We start from the raw sequence: 21,159 nt of genomic DNA, 5'->3' as shown, positions 1-21,159 counted from the left end.
CAAACTAACATATGTCATAACTCTATTGTAGGGAGGAAGCTAGAAGCCCTACAAAGTTAGGTAACCTACCCAGGGTCACACAGCCAGGAAGCAATAGGACCAGCATCCAACAGCCTGGCTCCAGGTCCTTACTGTGTGCATGGCCACCTCTCTGTCCTGCAAGGTAGTCACGACTGTCTGCATTTCACAGCTGTGGACACCGAGGCTCTGATGTTTAGTGATAGGCTCAACATGGCAGGATCGTTGAGTGGTAGAGCCGGGCTATGAACTGACCCGAGGGGAGGCTCATGTCTGAGTCAGGTTCCACCCCATGTCCTGCTGTCAGAGTGATCTGTGGAAACACCTGCAAGTGCATCTCCCTTCAGTGTAAAATGTCACACAGCAGGTCCTCAAATAACATTTCATTCAACGTCATCTGAACACTGAGTGAGAAATGATGATGCTGATGAGAAAAAAATCCATTCCCGGCTGACGTCAATGTCTGTGTGGAGTTTGCATGTGGTTCCCATGGCTGCAGGGAATTTTTCTGGGTACTTCAGTTTCTGCTTACATCCCACAGATGTGCACATCAGGTGGACTGACCTGTCTCTATGGGCTCAGTGTGAGTGTGTGAGTGTGTGAGTGCACGTGCAAGGATATGACATCCTGTCCAGGGTTAGTTCCCACCTTGCACCCTGAGCTGATGGGACAGGCTCCAGCCTCCTGCAACCCTAAGCTAGAATAACTGAGTATATAATTATGTTATTTGCTTTTATTAACTTTTCTTAAGGGTATGTATAGCTCACATTTCTGTCAATGATTAATATTAGAAGCATTTTGGTTTTTATTTAGAAGTTTGGTGATGTCTTCATGACTAGATATATGCCACAGGACCTTAAATTTCTAGTATCAATTAATCTATGATCCAGTTGGTTTTCTTGTACCCTGTTTCACTGGAAGTCATGATTTCCAAGAAACTATCGACAGCTTCTAATGAGGATTCACTGAAATTTACACAAGATACATTTGTGAATATTTTTTTTTCCAGTTTTCCTAGTACATTTATTTTTATTTTTATTTTTTTTAATTTATTATTATTATACTTTAAGTTCTAGGGTACATGTGCATAACGTGCAGGTTTGTTACATATGTATACTTGTGCCATGTTGGTGTGCTGCACCAATCAACTCGTCAGCACCCATCAACTCGTCATTTACATCAAGTATAACTCCCAGTGCAATCCCTCCCCCCTCCCCACTCCCCATGATAGGCCCCGGTGTGTGATGTTCCCCTTCCTGAGTCCAAGTGATCTCATTGTTCAGTTCCCACCTATGAGTGAGAACATGCGGTGTTTGGTTTTCTGTTCTTGTGATAGTTTGCTAAGAATGATGGTTTCCAGCTGCATCCATGTCCCTACAAAGGACACAAACTCATCCTTTTTTATGGCTGCATAGTATTCCATGGTGTATATGTGCCACATTTTCTTAATCCAATCTGTCACTGATGGACATTTGGGTTGATTCCAAGTCTTTGCTATTGTGAATAGTGCCGCAATAAACATACGTGTGCATGTGTCTTTATAGCAGCATAATTTATAATCCTTTGGGTATATACCCAGTAATGGGATGGCTGGGTCATATGGTATATCTAGTTCTAGATCCTTGAGGAATCGCCATACTGTTTTCCATAATGGTTGAACTAGTTTACAATCCCACCAACAGTGTAAAAGCGTTCCTATTTCTCCACATCCTCTCCAGCACCTGTTGTTTCCTGACTTTTTAATGATCGCCATTCTAACTGGTGTGAGATGGTATCTCATTGTGGTTTTGATTTGCATTTCTCTGATGGCCAGTGATGATGAGCATTTTTTCATGTGTCTGTTGGCTGTATGAATGTCTTCTTTTGAGAAATGTCTGTTCATATCCTTTGCCCACTTTTTGATGGGTTGTTTGTTTTTTTCTTGTAAATTTGTTTGAGTTCTTTGTAGGTTCTGGATATTAGCCCTTTGTCAGATGAGTAGATTGCAAAAATTTTCTCCCATTCTGTAGGTTGCCTGTTCACTCTGATGGTAGTTTCTTTTGCTGTGCAGAAGCTCTTTAGTTTAATGAGATCCCATTTGTCAATTTTGGCTTTTGCTGCCGTTGCTTTTGGTGTTTTAGACATGAAGTCTTTGCCCATGCCTATGTCCTGAATGGTACTACCTAGGTTTTCCTCTAGGATTTTTATGGTATTAGGTCTAACATTTAAGTCTCTAATCCATCTTGAATTAATTTTCGTATAAGGAGTAAGGAAAGGATCCAGTTTCAGCTTTCTACTTATGGCTAGCCAATTTTCCCAGCACCATTCATTAAATAGGGAATCCTTTCCCCATTTCTTGTTTCTCTCAGGTTTGTCAAAGATCAGATGGCCGTAGATGTGTGGCATTATTTCTGAGGACTCTGTTTTGTTCCATTGGTCTATATCTCTGTTTTGGTACCAGTACCATGCTGTTTTGGTTACTGTAGCCTTGTAGTATAGTTTGAAGTCAGGTAGCGTGATGCCTCCAGCTTTGTTCTTTTGACTTAGGATTGTCTTGGAGATGCGGGCTCTTTTTTGGTTCCATATGAACTTTAAAGCAGTTTTTTCCAATTCTGTGAAGAAACTCATTGGTAGCTTGATGGGGATGGCATTGAATCTATAAATTACCTTGGGCAGTATGGCCATTTTCACGATATTGATTCTTCCTATCCATGAGCATGGTATGTTCTTCCATTTGTTTGTGTCCTCTTTTATTTCACTGAGCAGTGGTTTGTAGTTCTCCTTGAAGAGGTCCTTTACATCCCTTGTAAGTTGGATTCCTAGGTATTTGATTCTCTTTGAAGCAATTGTGAATGGAAGTTCATTCCTGATTTGGCTCTCTGTTTGTCTGATACTGGTGTATAAGAATGCTTGTGATTTTTGCACATTAATTTTGTATCCTGAGACTTTGCTGAAGTTGCTTATCAGCTTAAGGAGATTTTGGGCTGAGAGAATGGGGTTTTCTAAATATACAATCATGTCATCTGCAAACAGGGACAATTTGACTTCTTCTTTTCCTCACTGAATGCCCTTGATTTCTTTCTCTTGCCTAATTGCCCTAGCCAGAACTTCCAACACTATGTTGAATAGGAGTGGTGAGAGAGGGCATCCCTGTCTTGTGCCAGTTTTCAAAGGGAATTTTTCCAGTTTTTGCCCGTTCAGTATGATATTGGCTGTGGGTTTGTCATAAATAGCTCTTATTATTTTGAGGTACGTTCCATCAATACCGAATTTATTGAGCGTTTTTAGCATGAAGGGCTGTTGAATTTTGTCAAAAGCCTTTTCTGCATCTATTGAGATAATCATGTGGTTCTTGTCTTTGGTTCTGTTTATATGCTGGATTATGTTTATTGATTTGCGAATGTTGAACCAGCCTTGCATCCCAGGGATGAAGCCCACTTGATCATGGTGGATAAGCTTTTTGATGTGTTGCTGAATCCGGTTTTCCAGTATTTTATTGAGGATTTTTGCATCAATGTTCATCAGGGATATTGGTCTAAAATTCTCTTTTTTTGTTGTGTCTCTGCCAGGCTTTGGTATCAGGATGATGTTGGCCTCATAAAATGAGTTAGGGAGGATTCCCTCTTTTTCTATGGATTGGAATAGTTTCAGAAGGAATGGTACCAACTCCTCCTTGTACCTCTGGTAGAATTCAGCTGTGAATCCATCTGGTCCTGGACTTTTTTTGGTTGGTAGGCTATTAATTATTGCCTCAATTTCAGAGCCTGCTATTGGTCTATTCAGGGATTCAACTTCTTCCTGATTTAGTCTTGGAAGAGTGTAAGTGTCCAGGAAATTATCTATTTCTTCTAGATTTTCCAGTTTATTTGCGTAGAGGTGTTTATAGTATTCTCTGATGGTAGTTTGTATTTCTGTGGGGTCGGTGGTGATATCCCCTTATCATTTTTAATTGCGTCGATTTGATTCTTCTCTCTTTTCTTCTTTATTAGTCTTGCTAGTGGTCTGTCAATTTTGTTGATCTTTTCAAAAAACCAACTCCTGGATTCATTGATTTTTTGGAGGGTTTTTTGTGTCTCTATCTCCTTCAGTTCTGCTCTGATCTTAGTTATTTCTTGCCTTCTGCTAGCTTTCGAATGTGTTTGCTCTTGCTTCTCTAGTCCTTTTAATTGCGATGTTAGAGTGTCAATTTTAGATCTTTCCTGCTTTCTCTTGTGGGCATTTAGTGCTATAAATTTCCCTCTACACACTGCTTTAAATGTGTCTCAGAGATTCTGGTATGTTGTATCTTTGTTCTCATTGGTTTCAAAGAACATCTTTATTTCTGCCTTCATTTCGTTATGTACCCAGTAGTCATTCAGGAGCAGGTTGTTCAGTTTCCATGTAGTTGAGCGGTTTTGATTGAGTTTCTTAGTCCTGAGTTCTAGTTTGATTGCACTGTGGTCTGAGAGACAGTTTGTTATAATTTCTGTTCTTGTACATTTGCTGAGGAGTGCTTTACTTCCAATTACGTGGTCAATTTTGGAGTAAGTATGATGTGGTGCTGAGAAGAATGTATATTCTGTTGATTTGGGGTGGAGAGTTCTATAGATGTCTATTACGTCTGCCTGCTGCAGAGATGAGTTCAATTCCTGGATATCCTTGTTAACTTTCTGTCTCGTTGATCTGTCTAATGTTGACAGTGGAGTGTTGAAGTCTCCCATTATTATTGTATGGGAGTCTAAGTCTCTTTGTAAGTCTCTAAGGACTTGCTTTATGAATCTGGGTGCTCCTGTATTGGGTGCATATATATTTAGGATAGTTAGCTCTTCCTGTTGAATTGATCCCTTTACCATTATGTAACGGCCTTCTTTGTCTCTTTTGATCTTTGATGGTTTAAAGTCTGTTTTATCAGAGACTAGTATTGCAACCCCCGTTTTTTTTGGTTCTCCATTTGCTTGGTAAATCTTCCTCCATCCCTTTATTTTGAGCCTATGTATGTCTCTGCGTGTGAGATGGGTCTCCTGAATACAGCAGACTGATGGGTCTTGACTCTTTATCCAGTTTGCCAGTCTGTGTCTTTTAATTGGAGCATTTAGTCCATTTACATTTAAGGTTAATATTGTTATGTGTGAACTTGATCCTGCCATTATGATATTAACTGGTTATTTTGCTCGTTAGTTGATGCAGTTTCTTCCTAGCCTCGATGGTCTTTACATTTTGGCATGTTTTTGCAATGGCTGGTACCGGTTGTTCCTTTCCATGTTTAGTGCTTCCTTCAGGGTCTCTTGTAAGGCAGGCCTAGTGGTGGCAAAATCTCTAAGCATTTGCTTATCTGTAAAGGATTTTATTTCTCCTTCACTTATGAAACTTAGTTTGGCTGGATATGAAATTCTGGGTTTAAAATTCTTTTCTTTAAGAATGTTGAATATTGGCCCCCACTCTCTTCTGGCTTGGAGAGTTTCTGCCGAGAGATCTGCTGTTAGTCTGATGGGCTTCCCTTTGTGGGTAACCCGACCTTTCTCTCTGGCTGCCCTTAAGATTTTTTCCTTCATTTCAACTTTGGTGAATCTGGCAATTATGTGTCTTGGAGTTGCTCTTCTCGAGGAGTATCTTTGTGGCGTTCTCTGTATTTCCTGGATTTGAATGTTGGCCTGCCCTACTAGGTTGGGGAAGTTCTCCTGGATGATATCCTGAAGAGTGTTTTCCAACTTGGTTCCATCTTCCCCCTCACTTTCAGGCACCCCAATCAGATGTAGATTTGGTCTTTTTACATAATCCCATACTTCTTGCAGGCTTTGTTCATTTCTTTTTCTTCTTTTTTCTTTTGGTTTCTCTTCTCGCTTCATTTCATTCATTTGATCCTCAATCGCTGATACTCTTTCTTCCAGTTGATCGAGTCGGTTACTGAAGCTTGTGCATTTGTCACGTATTTCTCGTGTCATGGTTTTCATCTCTTTCATTTCGTTTAGGACCTTCTCTGCATTAATTACTCTAGCCATCAATTCTTCCACTTTTTTTTCAAGATTTTTAGTTTCTTTGTGCTGGGTACGTAATTCCTCCTTTAGCTCTGAGAAATTTGATGGACTGAAGCCTTCTTCTCTCATCTCATCAAAGTCATTCTCCATCCAGCTTTGATCCGTTGCTGGCGATGAGCTGTGCTCATCGCATCTCGGGGGAAATGCACTCTTATTTTTTGAATTTCCAGCTTTTCTGCCCTGCTTTTTCCCCATCTTTGTGGTTTTATCTGCCTCTGGTCTTTGATGATGGTGATGTACTGATGGGGTTTTGGTGTAGGTGCCCTTCCTGTTTGATAGTTTTCCTTCTAACAGTCAGGACCCTCAGCTGTAGGTCTGTTGGAGATTGCTTGAGGTCCACTCCAGACCCTGTTTGCCTGGGTATCAGCAGCAGAGGCTGCAGAAGATAGAATATTTCTGAACAGTGAGTGTACCTGTCTGATTCTTGCTTTGGAAGCTTCCTCTCAGGGGTGTACTCCACCCTGTGAGGTGTGGGGTGTCAGACTGCCCCTAGTGGGGGATATCTCCCAGTTAGGCTACTCAGGGGTCAGGGACCCACTTGAGCAGGGAGTCTGTCCCTTCTCAGATCTCAACCTCCGTGTTGGGAGATCCACTGCTCTCTTCAAAGCTGTCAGACAGAGTCGTTTGCGTCTGCAGAGGTTTCTGCTGTTTTTGTTATTGTTTACTGTGCCCTGTCCCCAGAGGTGGAGTCTACAGAGACAGGCAGGTTTCCTTGAGCTGCTGTGAGCTCCACCCAGTTCGAGCTTCCCAGCAGCTTTGTTTACCTACTTAAGCCTCAGCAATGGCGGGCGCCCCTCCCCCAGCCTCGCTGCTGCCTTGCCGGTAGATCACAGACTGCTGTGCTAGCAATGAGGGAGGCTCCGTGGGTGTGGGACCCTCCCGGCCAGGTGTGGGATATGATCTCCTGGTGTGCCTGTTTGCTTAAAGCACAGTATTGGGGTGGGAGTTACCTGATTTTCCAGGTGTTGTGTATCTCAGTTCACCTGGCTAGGAAAAGGGATTCCCTTCCCCCTTGCGCTTCCCAGGTGAGGCGATGCCTCGCCCTGCTTCAGCTCTCGCTGGTCGGGCTGTAGCAGCTGACCAGCACCGATCGTCCGGCACTCCCCAGTGAGATGAACCCAGTACCTCAGTTGAAAATGCAGAAATCACCGGTCTTCTGTGTCGCTCACGCTGGGAGTTGGAGACTGGAGCTGCTCCTATTCGGCCATCTTGCTCCGCCCCTTGTGAATATTATTATCTTGATTTCACACTGTCACCTGCAGACCTCCTTCTAAATTCGTGCTCACGTTTGCTGGGAGAGTTGTTCTGGGTAACAATTGGAGCTTAATGCAGACGGGCCTTAGGATCCATTCATGACCATGGAGCTTCTGAGTTCTCCTCCTGATCATGTACCCATGGAGGGTGCTAGACCAAGGGACAGGCGTGGCAAAGCCAGGCTGGCTGTGGCCTCCAACTGTCCAGGAATCCCAGCTTGCAGTCGTTCTTGAAGCCAGCACTTTTTGGGAAAGTTTCAGATCATAACTTTGGTATTGCAATTATAGCAAGCTTTCCTTCGACTCCTCAGCACCACCCCTCCACCCCTCCACCCCAACACACACACACACACACCCACACACACAGACACACACACACACACTTCTGTAACATAATCAGGAAATCCAAAGATTGAGCCAAAACTCCAAAGCACTGGCAATTAAGGTTTCTAATTGTTTGCCAATCACTTCAGGAAATGTCCCTTCACCTTAGAGTGGTTGAGCTGATGTGAGAAGTGATCAGTTGCTGGCTTAGATATCTGCAATCAGTAGAGAGGCAGTGAGGAAGGAGACCCTCTCAAACTCCAGGAACCTCCTCATCGCCTTACACTTACCCCACGGATTCAGGGGGCAGCTACCTGGAGGTCTCCTCTACTGTGAGGCACCCAACCCTGCTCCTCTCCATCAGTGCAAGTACAGACCCATACCTTAGCGCTCCCTGTATCTCCTGGGATAGGCTGGGGCAGAGGAGAGGAGGTGGCCTCAGTGTTAGTGCCCTGGGTCCTGCTCCGGAGGAAATCAAGGGGATCCCTCAGCAGTGGGTAAACACTAGGTCTGGAATTATTGTGGTTAAGTTTTTACTGGAATGTTTTGCAATAAATAAGTAGAAACAAAGGAGGTGGAAATAAACATGAAAGATTCCTTTCTCTTTACAACAGCCACAAAAAATGTAATACCTATGTGTAAGTGTAACACAAATGTGCTGACCATGATGAAAAGAAACCATAAAACTTTACTTATTGGTACAAGACAAATTTGAAAATATAAAAATCTAGAGCACAATGTCAACTTTCCCCAGAGGATTTCATGAGCTTAATATGTTATTTTAGTGAAAATTGTAATGAAACATTTTTAGGGAATTTTATCAAAATGGCAAGTTCACTTGAAAAAAAAAGACAGTCAAGAATCATTAAGGAATTTTTAATACAGAAAAGCAGTGAGAGAAGATTTGCCTTATCCAATGTTAAACATTAAGCTCCAAAAATTAAAATGATGAAAAACGGCTGGACGCAGTGGCTCATGCCTGTAATCCCAGCACTTTAGGAGGTGGAGGCAGGCGGATTACGAGGTCAGGAGATCGAGATCATCCTGGCTAACACAGTGAAATCCCATCTCTACTAAAGAATACAAAAAATTAGCCAGATGTGGTGGCGGGCACCTATAGGCCCAGCTACTCGGGAGGCTGAGGCAGGAGAATGGCGTGAACCCAGGAGGCAGAGGTTGCAGTGAGCTGAGACTGCGCCACTGCACTTCAGCCTGGGCAACAGAGCAAGACTCCGTCTCAAAACACCAAACAAAACAAAAATAATGAAAAACAAGAGGCTGATAAAATAATGGACCCGAATCGCGCATACACTCCCTGGAATAAATAGAGTGTGTGACTGTGGTAGTAGCCCCTGGTACTGACAGTGTGTATGCAGGTGAGCTCAAGTGCACTTACGGGTGTTTAAGGATTGTTTGACATATGTCAAAAGAAAAACGTCAGACAAATTAAATGCAACAGAGTTTAGTTGAGCAGAAAAAAACAAAACATGATTCCAAATAGGGCAGCCCCCAGAGTCAGGACGGACTCAGAGAGGTTCCAGGGCTACCACAGGGTCAAATAAGATTTCTGAACAGAGAAGGCAAAACAGCGTAGAGAAAACGGAACTGAGGTACGGAAACAGCGGAACTGGCGACAGCTCTGTGTGTCCTCCTCATTTGAACAGTTGGCTGCTGTGAGTGGCTGAAGTGTGGCTGCTGTGAATGGTCGAGGCTCAGCTCCTGTTATAGAAGCACACTCCACAGTTGGGTTTTCAGTTTTTAGGTACTGAGTTAGGTTGTGTTCATATGTGAGAACTCAAATATGGGAGTATGGAGGCTTTCTCAGGCCAAATTTTAGTTTCATTTAACAATTTCACTCTTTTGAGAGGCCTCTCAATTTGGAGAGGTTGACCAAAACTTTGGGCATTGATGCCACTCTCTGTCACCATCATAAATGAGTTATTTGATCTCAGCATGGAATTCACAAGTCACAACATCATGCCAGTTCAATACTTTTGTCTGCTGTTGCTGACTTAGTGGAAGTGAGACCACTTATGCTCAATGGATGGTTGCATACAAAACATAGAAAGTTTCAGAGGGTGGAGTGGACCACAGAGACTATTAGGATGACTACAAAGAGGATGATATCCAAAGACCAAAGTGAACTCCTTAACAATATTTCTTATGAAGCAAACTGTCCCAAATCAATCAAGTCACGGTTCAGGCAGTACAGGCATCTCAACAGTATTTCAGTCGATTGGTCATAGTCTTTGTTCAGGGTGTACAGGCCATAATTCACTGTAAAATGGCCTGATTTATAGAGGCATTCAACTTTGTTGTTAGCCTGGTAACACAAGCATGGTAGCCTGGAACGTCACTAGAATAAATATAAAGATTAGAAAACCCAAGTTTGTCATCCACCATTTAGGATGCCTGCAAATCAACTGTCAGTTGCTCCCATGAACACATTATGTGCTCATTTCTCTTGAGAGATTTTCTTAATGTATTTGGTGGTAGAGTCTAAGAAAACAGTAATACCAGCCACCTTGTAAATTAAACTTTCTGTAGTAACAAGATCAGAGGAGAGATAGGTACAACATTCACTTGTGTTCAGTACCGAACACAAGCCTTCAACTGTAGCAAAAAGGAGATCTGAAGCTGCATGATGTTCCATGTGAATGCATGTGTCATCATCTCTCTTTTGGAGTATGACTTTTACCCATGGTTCACATCTGGCTATTTGATATGACTAACTCCTGCCTTTCAAATACTTTGCCACGGAATTTCCCATGATAGCTCCTGTGATCAGAAGCAAAAACAGTCAATAACTGAAGTTAGCACCAACTTTGAAACAGACAAAGAGGAGATAGTTTCTACTGAGGAAAGATTTCAGTTGGTTTCCTGGGGCCTCATTCTTGCTGGTAGTGGGGAACCCACTGTATGAAATTTAGAGCTAATCATTAAATTGGGGAAATTCTTAAATTTTATAGCCAGGCAGACCTCCCAGGGGTTCAGCAGAATGGAATAAGCAGATTCTCTGCTGACTCAATATAGGCCCTTAGGGGTTGGAAGAGTGGGCCATTTAGTTGTCTTTGAGCAAGGGTTTGTTAAATTTGTTCACCCATGGCCCGGCATGGTGGCTCACTCCTGTAATCCCAGCACTTTGGGAGGCCGAGGTGGGCAGATTGCTTGAGGCCAGGAGTTCAAGACCAGCCTGGCCAACATGGCAAAACCCCATCTCTACCAAAAATCCAAAAATTAGCTGGGTGTGGTGGCACATGCCTGTAATTCCAGGTTCTTGGGAGACTGAGGCATGAGAATTGCTTGAACCCAGAAGGCACAGGTTGTAGTGAACCAAGATCATGCCACTGCACTCCAGCATGGGGTACAGAGGGAGACTTTGTCTCAAAAAAAATTGTTTTCCCATTAGTCTGCATAAAAGGAAGTTTGCTTTTTTGTACTTCCCTTATAATAGTTGTAAAGGTATATAACCACATTTAGTTTTTAAAAAGTACCCTACTGAATTTAATCTGGTGACATTATACAAGTAATTATTTGTACCCACACAGGTAATTCCCAGGTCTTGAGGGACTAGTGCCTGGAAGCCAAATATACCTTTTGCAGGTATCACTTGAATAGATTTTCTATATTTGGTAACAATCATTAGTAGTTGGAAATGTTAGAGTGTTGTTTCTAGCAAGTGCAGAAAAGCAAGTAGCAGTGATGTTTAGTGTATCAAGGATAACTTTCCACTCTTCCTTTGGAGTTTCAGGGTGATTCTCTTTGGGAACATAGAGTGACACTGGTATTAATGGAATTGTTTCTTCATTTTTTTGGTTTTAGCCCACAAACCCAATTACTCGGGTTTTATGCTAGAGCAGAAGCTTGAGCTAAAGCCATCCACTGATTATGGTCCCATGAATTTTCTTGTAGAGAAAAGTAAAGGATTAGGACAGCAGGAAATGAGGGGGAAAGACAAAAGCTTAAGGTTTCCATGATGTCAGAGAAATCTTAATTTATAATCTTTGAAAAGTTGTCCATTTCTAGGATGTTGTCTGCTTCTGGGGAGAAATTTCTCTCATCAGGTTTAACTTAAAGTCTCCAAGAGATATACAGTCCCAAGAGTTTGAAGGGGCCTTTCTGAGTTGTGAAATGTGGACCCGAGGTCCAAGTCCCTGAAGCCTCACTGCAGTGTGGGTGGTGACAAGGACTTGGTATGGTCCCTTCCAATGAGGTTCAAAGCAATTTTCCTCTGACGTCATTTCCAGAAGACCCAAGCTACAGATTCCAGACCATGAAGAGTTTGATTATCCTCAGTTAGTGCACCATAAAAAGCTTCCTTTACATAGTGAGAATACACTTTGACATAATGCATTAAAGCCTTCCAACTTCAGGCATATCAGAGTTTAGGAGAGTGGGAGAGGCATGCGGTTCTATTCCTAGGGGCATATGCCTTCCAGTGACTATTTCATAAGGTATCAACTTATGTTTTCCAGTAGGAGCATATCTGAATATCATCAAAGCCAATGACAGTACCTTTGGCTAAGGCAACCCAATTGACTCAGTTAACTTTGTCAATTTGAGTTTTAAGATGTCATTTGTTCTTTTAACTTTTCCAGAAGACAGAGGGCTAAGGACAATGATAGTGCCATCATGTCCATAATATCTTATTTAAGTGCTTTATAATTTGCCCAGTAAAATGAGTTTCCTTATTGCTGGAGATTTCTCCGGTGAGTCGCCAGAAGGAAACACATTTTCTGATAGTTTCTTGTCTATTGTCATTGCATCAGCTTTCCCACATGGGAAAGCCTTTACTTAACCAGAAAACATACAAACTACTACAAGGACATACTGATACCCTGTTGAGGTTGGCAACTGAATGAAGTCCATCTGTAAGTGTTCAAAAGGCAGGCAGATCACAAGGTCAAGAGTTTGAGACCAGCCTGGCCAATATGGTGAAACCCCATCTCTATTAAAAATATAAAAAATTAGCCAGGTGTGATGGCATGTGCCTGTAATCCCAGCTACTTGGGAGGCTGAGGCAGGAGAATCACTTGAACCTGGGAGGCAGAGGTTGCAGTGAGCCAAGATCGTGCCACTGCACTCCAGCCTGGGTGACAGAGTGAGACTCTGTCTCAAAAAAAAAAAAAAAAAAAAAAACTTTCCCATCAAGTGGTGAAAATATACTACCTGAAGTTTTTATTGTTTTCCCAGGATTATGAGTTTGACAAACCAAACATTGATTATAAACCATTTTAGCAATTCTGGAACAGTCATCCCACCAATATTTCTTTGTAACGTGGATTCTGTTCCAGGACGAGCTGTGGAATGCAGAGCTTTTAATAATAGAAGCTTCCAAGACTCAGGAAGGGCCAAGCAGCCAGCTGAGCCCTCTGTGAGTCTATGCTTAACATTGAATTTATATCCTTTAGATACCAAATTTATTTTTCCAAATCAAGTGCACTGCAGTGTTTATTGAGTAGGTCATCATGAGGGAATTGACTTGGATCAATCTTACAGAGTTAATTTAAATTGTATATCCTAACAGTTTCAGCACTAGCTGATTTGGCATACATATCTTCAAGAGCATCCCTTTTATATTCTTTTTTTTTTTTTTTTTTTTTTTTTTGAGACGGAGTCTTGCTCTGTCGCCCAGGCTGGAGTGCAGTGGCGCGATCTCGGCTCACTGCAAGCTCCGCCTCCCGGGTTCACGCCATTCTCCTGCCTCAGCCTCCCGAGTAGCTGGGACTACAGGCGCCCACAACCGCGCCCGGCTAATTTTTTGTATTTTTAGTAGAGACGGGGTTTCACCGTGGTCTCGATCTCCTGACCTTGTGATCCGCCCGCCTCGGCCTCCCAAAGTGCTGGGATTACAGGCGTGAGCCACCGCGCCCGGCCCCCTTTTATATTCAGGTTCAGTTTTACAGGTATGAGCTTCAATCTTAATAATGGCAATCTCTGATGGTAACCAGGTAGCAGAAAGGAGTTTATCTACTTGAAGTCCGTTTTTTTAATGGGGATCCCAGTAGAAGTAAGAAACCCTTGTTGTTTCCATAACATGCCAAAATTGTGTACTACTCCAAAAGTATGTCTTCTATTTGTCTAAATATTTACTGATTTGTCCTTAGCTGTAGGACAGACTTGGGTGAGAGCAAAAAGCCTGTGGGTTGAGCTGACTTCAGTTGAGGAAGAGTTCCCTCCTCTATTAGCTCATTTTGGGTGGTAATGGCATATCCTGCCTGATATTTTCTTTTGAGTTTTTGGCATAGGACCTATGAACAAAAGAAATAATAACTCAGGATTAGCTAACGTACTGTCTCGTAAATCAACACAAGAGGCCACTACTTCCAATACTGCACTTACACAATGTGGTCATCACCAGAGTCAGGTGGAGTTAATACAATAGCAGGGTTAAGTAGGTTGCAGCATTTTAGATGGAGATTAGAAGATAGGAGGAAGAATTTCATAAGATGTTAGCTGGCTTGCTGAAAAATGTTGTGTTTTGTTGAAATTTAATAGACTTTTCACAGTATGTTGAACTTGTGAATTGAGTTCATTCCCTAAAACCAGCTCAGATGAAGCTTCCAACTTGGCTGCTGCTACTACTGCTTTTAAATGATTTGAATATGCCCTAACTACTGGGTCTAACTGCAGGCTGGAATATGCAGTGGGCCTATGTTTCCCCCGTGTTCTTGAGTAGGAACTTCCAGTACCTGATTGTTGTGTTCATGAACAACCAAGGTAAAAGGTTTAGCGTAGTCTGGAAGTCCTGAAGCCGGAGGCTGTCATAAGGCCAATTTCATGGTTAAAAGCCTGGACTGTCTTTCCAAGGTAAAGATTCCCATACTGCATTTCTAGTGAGCTAAAACAATGGTGAGGCGATTCAGGGAAAATTTGGAACCCAGGATCCTCAATGTCCTGTGAGTACAAGAAAACCTCTTAAATGTCTTTCGGTTCCAGGCCGAGGAAAATGTTGAATAGTTTTTAATTCTCCCAGGCGAGAGGGAAATCCCTTCAGCAGTCAAGTCATGTCCCAAATAGTGAACTTTTTCTCTTGAAAATTGAAGTTTTTCCATCAAGGCCTTGTGACCTTTATGTGTGAGTTGCTATAAAAGGTAAATTGAGTCAATTTCAGAGCACTGTTGAGCGGGAGAGCATAAAAGGTCATCTACATACTGAGTAACAGTAGAATGTCCAGAAGACTGTAGGGTTATTAAGTACTGAGGCAATGCCTGGGAAAAATAGAAAAGGCCGGGTGTACTGCTGATTTTTCCTAGTGAAAGCAAATAAATGTTGACTCTCTTTATGAACTGGAATGCTAAAGAAGGTTGAGTGGAGGTCTGTTACCATGAACCACTTTAAATCAGTGGGTACATTAGATAATAAAGTATTCAAATTTGGGACTATGGGAAATCTTGGTATTATAATTGTATTAATTAGCTATAGATCTTGAACAAATCTTCAATCTCATTCATTTGGTTTTTTAACTGGAAGGATGGAAGTGTTAACAAAGACTGATACGTGGAACTCTAAATCCTAGCTTAGTTAAGTCTCCTGCAATTGTGAGAGCCCTTTAATGTCATTAGGTTTTAGTGTATATTGGAGTAATTTAAGGAAAGACTTAGAATGACCAGTTTGGACCTTTATAGACTCCACACTTTTAATTCTTTATCATTTGAGGTAGAGACCCATAAATATTCCGGGGTTTTAGAAAGGTGTTTCGTTATGGGCCTGAGTTTTGATCTTATCGATCTGTCTGTAGAGAGCACAACCGTTCTGGTTCAGGAGACTCAGGAATCTCTACGATTGCTTCTCCCTCTGAGGAGAATTGTATGTGCCCTTTCAACTTTGAAAGTCCTGCCCTGGCAAGTTTACTGGATCAGTATTACATAGTAGAAAGGTACATTTTCCTGCAAATAGCCCCAAGTTGATTAGACGGGTTCAGATACAGAAGCCTCTTGAACTTGATTTGAAACGCTCACCACAGAGATGATCTTTTCACTCCAAGAGATTCGTTGGCTTATTAAAGTAGGGTTTATGCTGGATAAGGCGACCCTGGTATACACCAGCATTGCACAGGATTCCCAGCTTAAGTCTTGTTTTTCTATGTTTATTTAAAGGTATTTTGGGGAGCAGTTTACCAGAGAATCCCTGAGCCTTGTCTATTTTTATTATCCTGAGCATTAAAATCTCTTGGGTCCCCTCTAGTGGTGAACCAGTTCAGCCTAAAGGGAGAAGGCTTGGTGGTGGACTGAGACAAAAGTCAACCATCTCCTTTCTCAGTGTCCTGGGTGTTTGCGATTAAGTCATCCACCTTGGGATAAGGAATTCCTTATTCTGGACCTCTTGCTTGTGATTTAAAATAAAAATGGGAAGGACCCTTTGGTCTTGGCCCCTGTAACTGTTGTAATTGGAGAGGCATAAGATCGTTAGCCTTTTGGGTTTTTTCTTGCTCTAGAGTCTCAAAATGTTCAGCTAAGGCCACCAATTCAGTCATGTCTGTAACTTTCCATCCTGGCTTATGTGTTTTAATTGAACTGCCAAGTTCAGGACGGAGTTCATTTGTAAATACAGCAGTTAATGCCATTCCAGTCCCTGAAGGAAATACTCTGTGCTATATTTTGAGCATAAAATGTTTCAGAAACAGTGCTTCTAACAAGTTCTGTAATCTGAAACTGGTTCCTCCTGCTTTGGTCTGCAGGGTTGGATGATGCACCAGTCAATCTTTTCTGGAATGATCTTAGGACCTGAATGTAAAATGTTTTCAGCATTTTTTCTAGCTCATTTTACCCTTCTCATGCAGGGGTTTTCGGGGGTCTTTAATATCCTCCTCAGGTCCACCCCATTCTGCTGCTGCCATCCATTTCTTAGCTTCTCCAGGCCCCAATATTATGTGAATAAATTGGCTAAGGTCAGGGAGCCATTCTAAATTCCTCAGTAAACCCTTGAGGCTTCATCCTTGGGTCAGGGAAGCCCTTTACAGTGGCTCGAAGCTCAGTTTTAGGCCATGGAGTAAAGGTGTTTATCGCAGGAAGACCTGGCTAATCAGAAGGTCTTTCTTTGTAAGCATCTGGGTGTTTTGTTTTGTTTTGTTTTGTTTCATCTTCATGGTAAAAGGGTAACTTATTAAAAATGTTAGTGGACTCACAATCTGTGAGTAGAGATGGATAAAAAGAAGGAATAGCTGTGAGTAGAGATGAATAAAAGGAAGGAACAGGGGCTGGGCAGGGTGACTCACCCCTGCCCTCACCCAGCGCTGGTGTCAGGGTTGATGGAAGGCAGGGAGAAACGAGTGGACAGCAGTTAGCAGGCCCCTGGAACCCCATAGCTGGCACTTCCCCCTCCCACAAAGATGAACAGAGGCAGCCCCTCACAACATCATCACAGGTCCCCCAGGCTGGGTGGGCAGTGCCAGGAGGAGGGGCCACCTCCTTCTGGGAGTGGCATTATCCTTTCTGGTTCCGCCATGCCTTCTAACCATGCCAGAAGAGGGTGTGAGCACAATGGCCTTGGCTGCCCCCAGGGATTGCTCAGAGGAAAAATGGTTGGGGCTGAGGCCTGAGTGGACAGAGGAGAGCACTGAGCAGATGCCAAGATCTTGCCTGGGCCGTATAGTGTGCGTGGTGCCCAGGAGGAGTGAGGTGGGGTTTTGAGCCCCCATGACAAAGCCACCTCTGTGAGGCCTGGACTATGGCCCAGCACTGATGAAGTGACCTATGCTCTGAGATCAGTCGGCTTGTGGGCAGGAGGGCAGTGGTGGGTGCAATACAGTGCTGAACCTTCCTGAGCCCCAAGGAAAGGTGGAGAAATCATCTGTGTGCCTCCAGGCGGAGGTCTGGGCCAAGCCCATAGACTCTCTGGTCGCTCTTGCTCTGGGTTCGGCCTTGAGCTTTGTGTGTGACCTGGGGCAGGCAGGGTGAGGGTGCTGTTATGTGAAGGGACCCCAACTCTGTGCTGCAAGGAGAGAGAGAAGCTGGAGAAAGAGAAAGAGACTCAGCTCTAGTGCTCTGGGGCTTTGGGACCAGAGTGCTCCCCTTCAAGGAAGGCAGCTTGTCAGAGGCAGCATCAGAGCTGAGGCTGAGGCTCAGGATGGCTGGGCTTAGATGTGCAACATGGAGAGGTAAGGAGCAGAGCCCTCAAGGCAGAGAAGCGAGGGAGGGTGCCAGGGCACAGCCAGCTCTTCTAGTAGCTGGGATTTGATTGCCTGAAGGCAGGGTGTGGAGACCCCAAGAGCCTGGCAGGGGAAGGTCTGGCATGCAGGCTGGGTGGAGGGACTGGATCCTGCCAGCAGTGCAGAGCATCTCTGGAGGATGTGAGCTGGGAGGGAAGATGGTCCTGGGAGGACTAGATTTGGGGATGGGCGGAGCCAGGGAGAGCAGGCTGACACACTTGGACTGTACTAAGAAGGAAGCCTGAATCCCTGAACAGGTGGCAGGAGCCCAATCAGGCATGGAGGAGGGTGGACAGGCAGCTGCAGACACAGGTGGCTCAGGACAGGGTCTGAGGGGGCACAAGAGGAAAGTGAGCATCATCCTGGATGGGGATTAGGAGGGCAGGGGCAGGAGAGGGCAGGTCCCAGGATGGGGCCTAGAGGGGAGAAGGGCCCCTCTCAGTAAGAGAGGGACCGTCTCCATAAGGGAATCCAGCATTTGAGGCACTTGTCACTCACATGCCCAAGGGGAGGCTTTATGCATGAATGACAGGTTCAAGCAAGCTCAAAGTCTGCACGCTCTGGGGAATACCTGTGCGGAATGGAGGGTTTCCTGGGGACCATTAGGCTGAGACTGGCCTGGCAGGGGACCCCTGGGATTCCAGACAGCCTGGGAAGGGTGGCCTTGAGTGGAGAAGGAGCTGAGCAGGCCCCACGCCAGGGAAGCCACAAGCGTTGATGGGCTGCTGCTCCTGCCGTGGTCTGTGGGTATCATCAGCGCCACATCACAGATGGGGAGGTCAAGGCGAAGTGGCATATGCCCACCGACATCCTGGGAGCCTGCTGCAGCCTTTCAGCCACAGATGCGGAAGGGGATGCAGTTACAGTCCTCATGCATGCAGAGCAGGGACAGGCACATCTAGAGGGACAGGGCGATTCCCACAACGGGCTCAGCCTTCTGCCAGCACATGACCAGAAAGACCAAGCAGGGTGGTCACTTTAGCTGGGAGCAAGGATAAGGAGCTTCCTGGAGGAGGCCACTCGGGAGCTGAGTCTGAAAAGGGGAGCGGCAGTTCACTGGGCAGACAACATTAGGAAGAACATTCCAGAAACAGAGGACAGCCTATACAAATTGAGAAATGGGAGAGCTGAGGGGCTCTGAGAAAGACTGTAATCTCATTGCCTGCCTGCTAAGCCCCAAGAGAACAGCTTTGGGGAAACCTAACAATTCTCCTTGAAAAGGCCAGGCTTTCAATTTGTTTTCGTGCTTACAAGATGGTTTCTGGAGCTCCAGGCATCACACTCATACTCCAGGCAGGAAGAAGAAGGAAAAAGGGAAAGCAGCCTTCTTTAAAGCAATGCCCAACAATTCCTGTTTATACTCCATTGCCAGAATGCATTCACGTGGCCACATTGCTCAGCAAGGGAGACTGGGAAAAGGTCATTTTACAGCTGAGCACCTTGCCTCTCTCTCTTTTTTTGTTTTTGTTTTTTTTAATTTTAAGTTCTGGAATACATGTGCAGATGTGCAGGTTTGTTACATAGGTAAATATGTGCCATGGTGGTTTGTTGTGCACATTGCCTCTCTTAACAAAATCAGGTCTCGTTAGTAAGGAAGACAGGAAGAATGGACTTGGGGTGACCAATCCGTGTTTGGTATTGCTGGGCCCATTTGAGAGATAGGAAAGCCATTCCCAAGAGGTTGAGTGACTTGCCTGAGGTCGGAGGCTAGATTGAACCCCAGTCCCTTTGACCTTACTTAGAGTAACCCTGAGGGCTTTTTAGAAAGGCCCAGATCAAGTCTTCAGACAGGCTTGCCCCGATCGTTGGCCTAAGAAGCCAGCAGAGAGACAGGCATCGCAGACGAACCCAAAGACAATCTCTGTGTGGCTTGCAGCTGTGTGGGTGGTGGGTTGGCTGCACTGGTGTGTGCCCAGGATGAAAGCAAAGCAGCTGCTTCTGCAAGACAGAATTAGCTATTCCTACGGGTCTGGATCATCCTCTTTCCAAACCAAGGGAACCGTGGAGCTGCTGCCTTCTCAGCTCATCACGCACCCAAGGGACCCTGGAACCAGCCTTGAGGGCTGTGGTGAGCGCTCATCCCTTCCACATGCTCACTAGAGCCTTCCAGGCCATGCTGGGGCACAGAGGTAACTGGGTAACCCTCCTCCTAGCTGCCAGGGGGAAGCAAACAATTTCAACCAAGGGCTGAGGGAGTCCAGAGTCAGAGACCCAGGGCTGCCTGGAGAGGCAGAGGGGACTTTTAACGCTAGAGCCAAGTCTGGAAGGAGGAGTCCAGGCTGGAGACAGCACCTAGGGGAGAGAGGAGGAGCTCATCAAGGCCCTCCGTGTAGGTCCCGATGGGTCCTGGCTTCACCCCTTGAGCCAGGCAACCACAGCCTTCTGAGCACAATTCCAATGCCATTATGGTGAACTTCTCTCTCTTCTCTTCCCTACAGGGGAGGTACCTCAGCTTAGCCCTTGCACAGTCCCAATACGCACAGGCTCCATGCTGCCCAAGGATCTGCTTTCCACACAGCCAGGAGTCCCTTTCCCTACCACAGGCTCCCTGCCGCCCAAAGATGTGCCTGAGACACAGCCCGGAGTGCCTCGCCCTCAAACAGGCTCCCTGCAGCCCAAGGATGTGCCTGAGACACAACCAACACAGCAGGGAGTGCCTTGCCCTCAAACAGGCTCCCTGCAGCCCTAGGATCTGCCTGAGACACAGCCCGGAGTACTTTTCCCAAGCACAGACTCTGTGCAGTCCAAAGAGCTGCCTTCAACCTGGCCGGCAGTGCCTCCCCGTCACCTGCTCCTCCAGGTGCCACCTCCTCCCTGCTAGGTGCTCAAGGCCTCCCTCCAGGATCCTGCCGCTGTTGTCCCCACTGCTCAGGCACACTGCAGAACCCCCTCTGTCCCTCCCTCCCTCGGAGCCCAACTTCTAATGCGCCAAATACCCAAGATTAACAGGTTTTTGTTGCTGAACTGGACATACACATTGAGTCTTTTCTTATGGTCAAAGGAGTTGAATTCTTGCTGATCAAAATTGATTGCGTTTGTCACCAGGGAGCTTGTCCTACGAGTGACCTGGATTTATACTCCACCTGCCACAACACAGCGCCCTGGTGCCGTGGGGATGCCAGGCATAGATGCATTCCACTCCCAACATCCCCGACTTCATCTATCATCAACAGCTAGGACACATGAGGCCTTAGGCCAAATTCTCCATTTAAAAAGTCCAAAAAGTCTTGAAATATGAATTCAATACTGTGTCTCCCTCCCTAGCTTTTTTTTTTTCTCTTTGTTGTTGTTGTTTGAAACAGAGTCTCACTCTGTCACCCAGGCTAAGTGCAATGGTGTGATCTCAACTCATTGCAACTTCCGCCTCCCAGGTTCAAGTGATTCTCCTCCTGCCTCAGTTTCCCGAGTAGTTGGGATCACA

The 21,159-nt window shown here is 44.8% G+C and overlaps 1 protein-coding gene across 1 annotated transcript in view; it reads left to right on the top strand.

Annotated features, from left to right (window-relative positions):
* LOC105486680 (ANTXR like) overlaps positions 1–20,885 on the top strand; it is a 52,789-nt gene extending 31,904 nt beyond the window's left edge. The window contains 1 exon segment of the mRNA XM_011749693.3: positions 20,177–20,885. Within this exon segment, the coding sequence (XP_011747995.3) occupies positions 20,177–20,662 (486 nt within the window). The 3' untranslated portion in view covers positions 20,663–20,885.
* Positions 20,886–21,159: the final 274 nt, after the last annotated feature.

Source organism: Macaca nemestrina, chromosome 9 (assembly GCF_043159975.1).
Source record: "Macaca nemestrina isolate mMacNem1 chromosome 9, mMacNem.hap1, whole genome shotgun sequence".
In the NCBI taxonomy this organism is placed as follows: domain Eukaryota; kingdom Metazoa; phylum Chordata; class Mammalia; order Primates; family Cercopithecidae; genus Macaca; species Macaca nemestrina.
Note: the sequence above shows the minus strand (reverse complement) of the source record. Positions and strands in the feature narration are given on the sequence as shown.